The 12,494-nt window shown below is 54.1% G+C and overlaps 1 protein-coding gene across 2 annotated transcripts in view; it reads right to left on the bottom strand.

The window, feature by feature from the left end:
* Positions 1-417: 417 nt before the first annotated feature.
* ASB2 (ankyrin repeat and SOCS box containing 2) overlaps positions 418-12,494 on the bottom strand; it is a 44,195-nt gene continuing 32,118 nt past the window's right edge. For both annotated transcript variants that reach the window (XM_024232039.3, XM_054530449.2), the window contains 3 exons: positions 6,379-6,943; positions 4,968-5,121; positions 418-2,034 (listed from right to left, as the gene is read on the bottom strand). In XM_024232039.3, coding sequence (XP_024087807.2) covers positions 1,898-2,034; positions 4,968-5,121; positions 6,379-6,943 — 856 coding nt within the window. In that variant the 3' untranslated portion in view covers positions 418-1,897. The remainder of the gene's footprint in view (positions 2,035-4,967; positions 5,122-6,378; positions 6,944-12,494) is intronic.

A 12,494-nucleotide genomic window follows, 5' to 3' on the forward strand; every position in this document is an offset into this window, starting at 1 on the left:
CCTCTGGGCTCTCAGGGTTGAGCATCCCCAGTCGGGGAGAGTACGGGTTTCCTTTGGGGCTTTCTTAGGATCCCTGCAGGTTCTGCCTGGTGTACTGCAAGGCCACATGGGACTGTGGCCTAGCACTGTTGAGCTGGAACCCCAGGGACTTGCTGTGTGTGCCCAGGCAAGTCCCTTCCCCTCTCTGGGCCAGTTTCTCATTTGTACCACAAAGGAGCGGGCAAGACCTGGTTGAGCTCCCTTTGACCTGTGGCCAGAAAGTGCTGCTTGGAAGACTTTTTCTCTGGGAGTTACTGATTCCATAGAAGCCCAGTGTGTCTTTAGCCGGGCATGGTGTCACGCCCCTATAGTCCCAGCTACTTGGGAGGCTGAGGTGGGAGGATCACCTGAGCCTGGGACGCGGAGGTTGCAATGAGCCGAGATCATGCCACTGTACGCCAGCCTGGGCAGCAAAGTGAGACTCTGCCTCGAAAAAAAAAAAAGAAAAGAAACCCAGTGTGTCAGAGCCGGCAGGTGGCCATCGTGTCTCACCACACAGATGAGGAAACTGAGGCCCCAGAGATGTAAGCCAATGGCAGAGCTGAGCCCGGAACCAGTGCTCCCCTCCATCAATCTAGCTGCTTACTTTCCAAAGGCCAGAAACTACCTTTGACCTTGTTTAAGACACTACTAGATCCTGGGGCTGGCCTGGTACAGATCTCGGCCAGGTGGCCTGCTCCGGTGTTGCTGCAGAGTAGCCTGGACTCAGCAGCTTCACTCACACTTGTAAGGGGAGTGCCAATGAGTTACTGCAGCTTCCACGGAAATAGGGCATGCTACCTCTCAGCCCTCGGGGCCTGGAGAGACCCCCAGAGTGCCACATGGTGGCAAGCCTCAGCTCTGCCCCGCACCACCTGAAAACAGGATGACAATTCCTGCTCTGCTCCCCCAACAGGGCCACATGAAGACAGAGGGAGGTACGCAGGGGCCAGAGCTCTGTGCACTCTCAGGCTTGGTGCCTTTGCAAGGGCTGACCATGGCCATCACTCTAGCACCGTTGCTCACAGTGGCCAGTATTTAATTTTTTTTTTCCTAGTTTCTCAACAACCAGCAAAACGGGTGAGCAGCGTGTGAAAACAGAGTGCCAGGAAACATGTGTAAGACAACCCCAGGTGTCGGGAGACATGTGGGCCCTGAGACTGTGATGGAGCGCCTGTTTCCATGGTGATTGAATCAGGAGAGGAAAACCCATTGGGCCATCATCCAGTCTTGCCTGGGGAGTAAAGGACACAGCCTCTTGGGTCTTTCAGGAGCCCAAAGGTGACATGTTCAGGGGTCCTTGTGCCCCATCCCCACATTTGCCCCGCTCCCGCTACTGCCAGAAGTAAGGCTGAGGACCTCAGGTTTCAGGGAGTCTGATGAGAGGGACTTCACTGGGCAGGTGTCACGTGTGTAACATTTATTGTATTAATACTTAACAAAGCCCTCCAAGACCCAGGCTCCCCCTACCCCCTACCTTGGGCCACGTCTTCATCTTAGTCTTGGGGAGAAAGCTCTGAAGTCAAGTGGTGAGTTTTCCAGAGCAAGTGGAGGGAAGGCTCTGAGCCCATCTTCCCCAGAACAAGCTCTGCCCTGGCCCCAGGAATAGAGGTTTCTGCCATTCCTGAAGGTAGAGAAGGTCTGGGATCTGCTCATCAGTTTGTAAACAAATGATTCTTCTCCTTGACACATTCTGTTCTCTGCTCCGGCCAAAGTTCTGGCCCTGAGACCCAGTGAGATCTTGGTAGCTGTCCAGGCTGAGAGGGAGGCAGCCTGCAGCCTCATCTGTCACCAGGTCCCCTTGGAGTTGGGGACACCGACGTCCCGAGACTTAGTAAGAAGAGTCTGAGGGGCTACTCCTCTCTCCCCGTGGCCCCAGTTACTGGGTGTTCTCGTATTTCAGGTATCTAATCAGCCTGCCTGGGAGCGGCAAGGTGTCTAGGAGTTTTATACGGTATTTCCCAATGGCCTTTCGAACCCGCAGCCGGCAAAGGTGAGCCAGAGGTCTTGGAGGTTCTGAAAAAAGGAGGGAAAGACAGAGGCTGATTTGTCATTTGCAATAAGCAAAGGGATTGCATCTGTGACCCCAGCCTATGGGAGGTGCCCAGCTGATGCGGCTGGGTAAGAGAGGGGGTGCCTGCTGCTGGTCACCCCAGTCCCTGCCAACTAAAGAGACACAGCAAGGCACCTTCCCATTGTTCACCCCTCATTGATCTGCACAGCCCACACAGTGGACAGTGTGGTTAGCACACCCATTTCACAGGTGCAGAAACCGAGGCTTAGCAAGGTTCTGAGCCTTGCCCAGGATCCCTCCTAGGACTAGTGGTGGTGTCTCCCTCCTCTTGAGCCTCTTCCTCTTCACACACAACCTGGGTCCCCAAACACAGCCTTAGCAAAGGGGTCAGAAGGTTTGACCTCTTAAGTGCCCCCACATGTGGAATTCCGCTCGGAGCTCCCGGTGGTGCTGAGTAAGGGGGCAGACACTGGCAGCTCCCCTCGGGCCCCAGAATCCCACCTGGCTGCCTCCCCCAGGAGCCACGTAGTGGAGTTTTCTGAGCTGGGGAGTGGGTAGAGGTAAGAGCAGGGATGAACACATCCAGTAATGGGAGTAATTTATTTCAATCCTGAGCAAACGGTCGGACACAAAGAAAGGGCTTGTAGAATCACAGAATGTCATTCATTCATTCATTCATTCGTTCATCCACCAGGCAAATGCTGAGCCCCTCTGCTGCACCTGGCTGTGTGGTTGGGCCAGATATGCAGAGGTGCCTACCCAAAGGCTCTAGGGGAGGCTTCCACAAGAGACGGTGCCCTCTGAGTGAGGTCCTGAGGGGTGGGGGCAGGAATTTCCAGGTAAGGAAGGGGGACAGGGGCATTCTAAACAGGGAAAACAGCAAGTGGCAAGGCAAGGAAGTCATGCAAGCCTGGGGCTGGAGGGGCAGGTGGGATGTGGAGCAAGGGCGGAGGGCCAGGCAGCTGCAGCGTTGCCTAGCGAAGCATCCACACACCCATCACTGTGTTTCTGACACTTCCACTGCCCTCTGAGCTCACTGCCTTCTGAGCTCAGATTCTTCTACTACATAGTACCCCAAAGAGCAGGGAAGCATCATTCTTGTTGTCCAGGCATCTTGCCTGGTTAGTTCCTATTTCTATCTCCTAAATGCTGTGGTCTGGATAAAATATAATATGGTTACCTCGCACATAAAACGTCTTGAATATATATTCATTTAATGGCTGAATTGGAATAATTAATTATAGGCATTGAGGCCAGTTAGGACACTTTTTTAATAGTCCAGAAGATAGATGGGGAAACCCTTAGGTAACAAGCTTAGAACATAACCTCCCCTCTGGGAAACTCAGCACAGGCTGCTGGTGAGCAGAGGACACAGAACCATGAGGGCTGGGCTGGCCAATCCATGGGCTCTGGGTGGTTCCTTCCCAGAATAAGGAGGTCAACGTTGCAGCATTAAACAAACAAGCTCGTGGGGACCGTCTTGCAGGTGGAAAGTGGGCTTTAAAGTAACCCAAATAGATATTGGTTAAGAACGATTGGTTTTACTGGCTAACAAATGTGTACTGCACACTAAGGTCTCTGCAGGGATTTCCCTGGGGCATGGTTTAGTTGTGGGGGACCACTCTTCTCTAAGGAAGGCAGGAGAAGGTGACAGAATGGGTGGGACTGATACCTAGGCATAGACTGCTCCACCCTCTAGTGGCCAAGGATCGTGGTGACAGCAACCAATTATTCATTAATTCCCTGAAGGTTTATCACGCATCTAGAGTTAAGCCCTGAGTGAATGCGCAAGCTGATGCCTCCCTCCTCCATCACCGCCCCAGAAACTTTATCAAAGGCTTCAATTCAAGTGGCTTCCAGGCACCTGTGCCAATGAAAAATCCTACAGCACATTTGGGTTCACAGGGGTGCCAGGATCAAGGAAGAATGTGGTGAGTCAGAGTTGGGGCACAGGGGTGGGCCCCCCGAGGCTGCGCAGTCCCACCTGGGGACAGGAGCAGTAGTGCTGGAATGACAATGACCTGCTGCAGGTCAGCCTCCTTGTAAACACTTGGCCAGGGCAGGACTGTGCTCTCAGAGCCAGGGAAAGCCCTAGGGTAGCTGGAATGCCACTGCACAGATACCCATTTCTGTCACCTGTGGCATCCTGTTTGCCCAGGTGAGCTCCAAAAATGCCTAAGAGGGATTCTGGCTTCCTCAGCCTGACTTAGCCAGGCAGCCCCATCTACTCTGCACACATCAGAGGGACAGTGGCCGAACTCCACTTCACTGTGCCTGGCACAGTTCAGGTGGGTCCAGCTGAAAGGGGCTGGACAATGAGCCTGCCCAGGCCCCTCTGTTCAGGTGGGGAGAGGCCTCACCCAGCAAGGCCCTGGCAAGGCTGGCTCCAGGGTTCAGGGGCCTGTCTCCCACACCAGGGTGTTCTGTGCACCAACAGCCTTGGTGTCACCTGGGAGCCTGTTGAAATGCAGACTCCCCCGCCCCGCCCCAGACCAGTGGAATCAAAAGCTGCATTTTTAACAGGACACCCAGGTGCTTCATATGCACTTTAGTTTGAGACATCCTAGACCACCATCCTCCCCTCTCCCCTCCTACAATGCCTCTTGGTGGCCCCAAATCATTCACAACCTACCCTGAAGGTCCCGGTACCCCTCAGGGAGCTGTAGCTGTTGAAAACATCATGGAAAGATGTAGCAGAGAGACTCTGGGGTTTGTCAAACCTGGGTTTTAATCCCAGCTCTGCCACTAACTGTGAATTTGGCCCAGGTGGCACAGCTCTCTGAGAGGCAGATTCCTCATGTTTCATCCAAGGAGTTACAGAGCCTGGCAAGGAGCAGGTGCTCACAGGGTTAGGAACAGTCCCATTCCCTGAGGCCTGGGACTCTGAGTCAGGCAGGGAGATCTGCCAGCCTTGGCGGCAGCAGCAAGTCCCTACCTGCCTTCTCCTTGATGACGGCCCAGTCCTCAAAGCTGTCGATGTGCTCCTTCAGCCGCGAGCAGAGCTGCACGTTGCCCACGTAGTCCAGGAGGATATCAATGATGGGCCCTGCCCAGCGGCTCACCTCCGGGGCAGATACGAACTCACAGAACTGAAAGAGAACACGCCGAGACCAAGAAGTGAGTTCATCCCACCTGCAGGAGCCTGCGGCCAGGGAGGGCAGGGATGTGTCCAAGCACAGACACTGTACACACCCAGGCTAGGATCCCCTGAACCATGTCCCCTCAACACAGGCTTCTGCTGCCAAAGTGGAAGATGCGCAACTTGAGCAAGTCACATCACCTCTGAGCCTCAATTTCCCTATCTATAAAATAGGTATATGAAACCAACTCCAAGGGGATTTAACATGAGAATTAGGCAATATGAACACAAACTTTGCACACAGCAGGCAGCCCAAGAATGATCGCCATTAACCATTAAAATAATGATCTCCAGGAGAGGAGTGTGTCTAACTTCCTTTTAAGTTCTGACTTTTTTTTTTTTTTTTTTTTTTTTTTTTTAAACGGAGTCTCGCTCTGTGGCCCAGGCTGGACTGCAGTGGCGCGATCTCGGCTCACTGCAAGCTCTGCCTCCTGGGTTCAAGTCGTTCTCCTGCCTTAGCCTCCCGAGTAGCTGGGGCTACAGGCGCCCGCCACCACACCCGGCTAATTTTTTTGTATTTCTAGTAAAGACGTGGTTTCACCGTGTTAACCAGGATGGTCTCGATCTCCTGACCTCGTGATCCGCCCGCCTCGGCCTCCCAAAGTGTTGGGATTACAGGCGTGAGCCACCGCGCCCGGTCAAGTTCTGACTTTTAAAGTACCAACATGGATGTGTCCTGCCTCTGGGTCGCTGGCTTTCTGCTTCTGACCTGACCCTACACCAGCCTGCTCTTGACACCCCTTTCCGGATCGTGCTTATTTCACATCGCATTCCAGGTGTAGGTTTGCTGGAAGTGACGAGCCTCTTAGTTTGGCAGAGTTCTCCGCTCCATTACTGGTTCCTTAAATTCCCCAACGCAGTGGGCCACAATCAGGATTTCACCGTTCCAATGCACCACTAAGTTCTGCGGCCTCTTAAGTGTGCTAACCACCGGTTCCGCTGCCTCCAAAGTGTGCTAACTCCTAGTTCCCTCCAGAGCTCCCTCCAAAGCGCCCTAAGCGCTAACCCACGCTACCCAGGACGCAGGTTAACCACCGTGCTCTGCTGCCTCCAAAGCTGGCCACACTTCCCCCGAAGGGTGTTAATCACTAGTTCACGCTGCTCCCAAGGAGCGGAACCAGGCGGCCCCGCCCGCCGCCCATGCGCGCGCGCGTCCCCGGGCCACACCCAAAAGGCGTGCTCCCCACCGCCAGCGCGCGCCGCCCACCTGCACCACGCTGGGCTCCTTGTCGGCCGCGGGCGCGTCGTTGAACCTGCTGGAGGGCTGCGGGGCCGGCGGGTGCGGGCCGTTGCCGTAGAGGCATGAGAAGCAGGGCTCGCCGTCGCAGCCCAGGTCCATGAGGAACTTGAGCAGCGACAGGCACTTCATGGCGAACATGATGGTGGCGGGGAAGGCGGTGGGGTGCGTGGCGATATAGGCGTCGATGTTCGCGCCGTGGTCCAGCAGCAGCTGCATTGTGCGCAGGCAGCCGTGGCGAATGGCCACGAGCAAGGGGCTGATGACGTCGCGGTTGGGGTCGGCGCCGTGTTCCAGCAGCAGCTCGGTGGCATACACGTTGTTGTTGACCACCGCGAAGTACAGCGCGGAGCTGCGCCGGTCTTCGTAGAGGCGCGCGCGCTCGGGCGCCAGCGGCGTGTTCACGTCGAAGCGCGCGCTCAGCAGCGCCTCCAGCACCGCGTCGTGGTTGCGCTCAGCCGCCAGGTGCAGCGGACTGACGCCGCTACGGCGTATGCGCGTGCGGCTGGTCACCGGCAGCAGCATCTGCACGATCCTGCCGGGTCGAGGGGCGGGCGCGGGTGAAGGGAGGGTCGGGGTGGGGCGGGCTGGGGCCGGCCCCGCCAGCAGGAGCGCTCGGGCGCCAGGCTCGGCTGGTCGCCCTGACCGCGGGCTGCGACGCTGATCCCACCGGCAGGGGGCGCCGCGGGTCAACCATTCTCACCTCATTGGGGAGGGTGGGTCGGCTGCCGTCCCCGCTTTACAGATAAGGAAACTGAGGCTCAGAGAGCTTCAGCCACCCTCCCAAAGTCACATAGCCAGTAAGGGGCAAAGCTGGGCTTCAGACCCAGAACCCTTGGCCTCCGAAGTCTTGAGTTCTTAAAAACCTCAGCCAGACTGCACTAGGGTTTCAAAAAGCTCCCACTGATTTATTTCAGGCTAAGCGCTGTTGCCTATTGCCAGCTCAGTTATTTGGAGGAATTGACTGGAAGGCCCTCAAACCCAATGAATGTCCAACCTCCTCCCTGCAGGAGGCAGTAGAGCCTAGTGGCGAAGTTTGGAGCCAGATCCTGCTCTCTCTGGGGGAGGACGGACAGGGACAGCCAGATCCCAGAGCCCACCGTGTGCCAGGAGGCTCCTAAAGGCTTTACAAGTGCCATTGGGTTTAATCTTTACAATAACCCCTAAAGCAAGGCTCATCATTCCCATTTTGCAGATGAGAAGATTCAAGGCTCTGAGAGATTAAGGGGCTTGCCCAGCCATACAGTCAGAAGAGGGGAACCAGGATGTGTGCCCTCCTCTGACTCCAGGGCTGAGCTGTCCCTATCTTGCTGTCCTGGGACCCCGGTGGAGCCACGAGATCCTGAGGACAAAAGGGGACAAATGTATTTGGCCCCAACTACTACTGCCCCAGGCCCCAACAAGCCCACTGTGACCATGAGGTCACTTACACTCCTCTCCTGTCAGTCTCAACGCCTCCTCCCCTGAAGGCTGACGCTAGCTTCTCCCAGTCTGTCTGCCTCACCTGGGTGTGGAGAACTTGGTCAGCCACTGCGGAAGCCTGAGCTCCCTGCAACCACCAGTTCCTCTCTTCCCTAAAACACGAGCACTGATCTCAGCACTTTACTTCTATTAATCTATTAAATCCTCCCAGTAGCCCTCTGAAGTGAGTACTATAATATCCTCATTTCAGAGATGAGGAGACAGAAGCCCAGAGAAGGTATGTGACTCCACCAAGGATACACAGCCAGTAAGTGATGGAGCCAGGATTTGAACCCAGGCAGTCTGACCCCAAAGCTACACTCTTAACAACTCCCCTACCTTTTGTGTAGCAGTCAGGGTGACAGTTAATATATCCCGGGGTTTTGCAGTCTTCATAATGTGTTAACTTGCTTGCCCATTTTACCTTCACTTCAGCCCTGGCCTGGGTGGGAGTGGCCGGAGCAGGCCTGTGGCCTTCTTTTTAACAGATGTGGCTGAGAGAGCCAAAGTGACTAATCAGGGGTCATAAGACAACTCTGGGGGCTCAACCCCAGGACTCTTGACCCCTTCTCTTGGCTCTCTTCTCCTAGACCCCTGCCACCTGCAAGAAGAAGCTCCTGCCACCAATATGATTCCAGACCCTAATCTGTCCAATCCCTGCTGACAGGTGACCTCACAGCCTCCTGTGGGACTCCAAGGAGGTGGCCATTGCAGGGGGTGGGGCGGGGGCGGGGGAAGGGGAGAGAAGCAGGTGCCACCAGGCCCATTCCCACGCCTCTGGCCTCCTGGCACGCAGGCTTCCTGGAAATCTGATGCCAGCGACCTCCTGCTGGGATCTCAGTGGAAAGTATTATTATTGTTAGTGATGCTGTGTTTGGCTAAAATCTGACTCTAAAACCTCAAAAGGAAATTCACACACCCAGGGGGTCTAATTGCCTCCTAATTTCTATTTGTGTAGGCACAGGAGGCCTGACTTTGCTCTGCAGAGGTGCTGGTCAAAGGCAGGCCTGGGCCTCACCCTGGATGGCGGCCACGGCCAACAAATGCTCCGCTAACAGCTGTAATGTGCCCAAGAACGGGAAAGAACGGTGAGAGGGGCTGCCCCGGGGCCGCTGGCCAGATGGGGCTGGTATCTCTGGCAGGTCACAGCTGGTCTCCGGCAATTCTCCACGAACCAAGGGAAAGTGGCAGAAATGTGGGAACTTGAGCATTGTCTCAGTAATGCGGTGAATCATCTTACTGCGGCAGGACTCTGCCAATCAGAAAGTGAATGTGTAATGCCGGACAGGCTCTGGAGATCAGTGCATCCAGCTCTCCCATTTTACAGAGAGTAAAACTGAAGCCCAGGCTTGGGGTGGGGAACAGAGTGAGGTTGGACAGAAGGTGGCTGGTGCACAAGAGCAAAATACAGGTCTCTGGATGCCCAGGGCCAGGCCTTCTACCATGCCCCTCTCTTCCCAACTATGGGAGCGGCCGCGTTGGTAGCCCCACTGCACATCATCACTCCTCTTCCCAGCCCATTTTGTGGGGCAGAGGACAGGAGGACAAGGGGGTGACCCCACCAAACTGTCTGACTCTTCCCACTTCTCCCACAGGCACATTTTGGGATCTCAGAGTATAATTGCTCAAGCGGCACCTTATGAAGAGGAACAAAGGTGACTGTTGTCTGATAGAGCCGTAGGTGTCCGGAAGGATGGCCGCCTACCCCTTCCTTGTCCCCTCCCCAATGCACAGGCCACAACTACCAGCTTAGCTTTGCCTGTCTAGGCCCTGAGACCAGAGCAGATCCAGCTCAGGATCATTCCAGGAAGACCCAGTGCAGCAGTGTGGCAGGTGCTGAGCTGTCTCTGACCTTGGGCCTCATTCCGAATCACTGGGCTCCTGTCTTGTTCCTAGGACCCACCACTATCTGAAGCCTGATATCCTTGCCCCAGGCCCGGGCTCCCACTCCAGGATTCTAGTTTCCTCAAAGCAGCAGCCTTGCCATACCACCTGGTCCTGGCTCTGATGTCCTTCCTGAATCTAGCCCAACAGAAGGGGAATGGGCAGAGAGCTTTGAGCCAACACAAGCTGTCCTTAGCTAGAGAGGGGCCCAGCATGGGCAGTGGGGAAACCGGGAGGCTCAGAGTCAGGGGTACATGGGTTACACACCAGCTCTGCCTTTCAGCACTGGGCCAGTGCAAGCGTGTCACTTAACCTCTCTGAACCGCACCTAAAGCAGAGGGGTAATTAATTGTAATAATAGTGATGATGATGATGATGATGATGATGATGATGACGACGATAGCTATAGCTACCCTTTATTGAGCTCCAGTGGGTTGCTGTGAGCGCTTTACCCCTTACCTTCCTAAGTCATAATTGTGCTAATATTGCTGAGCACTTACTATGTGCCAGGTACCATTTAAAGTGGTCCTCACATTTGTTTACTTAATTTAATCCTAGCATGACCCTCAGAGCTAAGAACTTAATCTCATTTACTCATTTACGCATAACAATCCAGCAAGGTAGGACTGCTTACAATCCCAGGTCCAGGTTACAAAGCACAATGTAATAATCTTTCACCAAGGCTGCTTCTGAGTATAAAATGAGATCTTATGCATGAATCTGATTGGCCTGTAGTCGATAGTGAATAAACAGTGCTCTTGGTGTCTTGACCACCACAACGACTGCAGCCTACTGCCCCTACTACCCTAAACACAGGCCTTCTGGGTCACCAGGTCACTGTGGTTTGACCTTTGTCAGTGTTCAGTGTAAATTTGGATGGAGGGCTGGGCGTGGTAGCTCACACCTGTAATCCCAGCACTTTGGGAAGCTGAGGCAGGTGGATCACTTGAGCTCAGGAGTTCGAGACCAGCCTGGGCAACATGATGAAACCCCTGTCTCTACTAAAATACAAAAATTAGCCAGGCATGGTGGTGGACACCTGTAATCCCAGCTACTTGCGAGGCTGAGGAAGGAGAATCACTTGAACCCAGGAGGCAGAGGTTGCAGTGAGCCAAGATTGTGCCACTACACTCCAGCCTGGGTGACAGAGACTCGGTCTCAAAAACAAACAAACAACAAAAACATTGGCTGGAGGATTGACATGGCAACCAGTTGCCCACAGATGGCTCCATTGCCAACACTTCTGAGCTTCACTGTGCCACTCTGACTTGTTTTCCATGAAGTCTTGAGCTCTGGGCCTCAGTTTCTCTTTTAACTAATGGGGATATTAACTTGCTTGTCAGTGTGCTTTATAAACTGCTTTTTAATTTAATGTATTAAGTGTTCTCTATTTTGCCTTATTCCGGGAAGAATTTCAAGTGGCTTGCAAAGATTGATAAAATACAGCAAAAGTATTGTATGTTGGAACTAAAAGAGAAGGAATATTTAAAAACCAGGAGTCAGAAGTAAGACCCAGAACACAAGTCTGTGTTTTCTGTTGGCCAGAAGAGACTCTAAGATCCTGATTTTCTACCCAGGCTGCACAGTAAAACCTCCTGGGCAGCTCTTAGACACCCTGAAGCCTCAGCCACAGCCTAGACCAGCGGCAGCGCCATCTCTTCAGGTGGGGCCCAGGCATCAGGGTTTCTGGTACAGCCAAGGTTGGACACTACTGTTTTGGGTGCTATTCTTGGTGCATCTGCTCTGGGCTAACTCACACAGTTTCTTAATATGTCAATCTTTAGTGTTGATCTTTGATTTCATACGGTGGCTTTGCTAAACTGGAAATGAACAACAGGAAAATGTGTGTCTTGGAGGTGACTGCGACATCGGGACTTTAGGGTTCCTTTCTCAGCACACTTGCATGTCACTCCCTGCGGTTAAGTGTGCTGACGAGAAGACACCATCTGGCAAACAGCCCTCGGCTCCTGGTGCAGCCTTCCATGCCTGGGACGGCCCAGGGTGTGTTGGCAGGTGGCAGAATGTGGAATGCCTATGGAATGTCACATCAAATCCCTCAGCAAAGGGCCTTTAATGCTGTATGCCCAGGGAGGGAGTGATGAGCTCGGGGCTTGCTGGCCATGGGCCCTGCCTGGCGGCAGAAGCTGCTGGGAACCAGGCTTTAACCCTTTGTTGGGTAGCCCTAAGAAGTGGCCCAGACCCCTCTGAGCCTTGGGGGACAGTGGGAAATGGGGCCCGGGGGTGGAGGTTGAATAACCAGGGAATTTGCCCTGGGAATCTGCATGAATCCAATGTAGGTGAGTTTAGGGGAACATCAGCCGTGTCTACAGTGTTCCAGGCAGGACGCGCCTTGCTCTCTGATCATCCCCAAGGCCACCTAGTGCCCCTTCAGCTTCTCCTCCAGCTGGGGTCAGACTGCCAACACCTCTGGGTTCACTTGAAGGCAGCCCAGATGAAGGTCCCAGCCCTGCCGCTATCTCGAAAATCGCTTCCATGTCTGACCTTGGCTTCCTTCTCTGTAAAACCGGGGCCTGAATTAGATCAATGGTCCCTGCAGTTATGGACAGGCTGTATCTGATTTGCTCAGGGAGCTTTTCAAAGAGACAGTGGGGCTCCTTCTGTCCTGGACATTCTGGTTCACCGGATCTGATATGGCATTTTAAAAATAGCCCAGAGGGACATGGATGTGCAGGCTAGAACTGGGGGGCAGTGGGCCAGGAGATTTCCAAAGTGCACCCATT

This window comes from Pongo abelii, chromosome 15, assembly GCF_028885655.2.
Source record: "Pongo abelii isolate AG06213 chromosome 15, NHGRI_mPonAbe1-v2.0_pri, whole genome shotgun sequence".
Lineage (NCBI taxonomy): Eukaryota > Metazoa > Chordata > Mammalia > Primates > Hominidae > Pongo > Pongo abelii.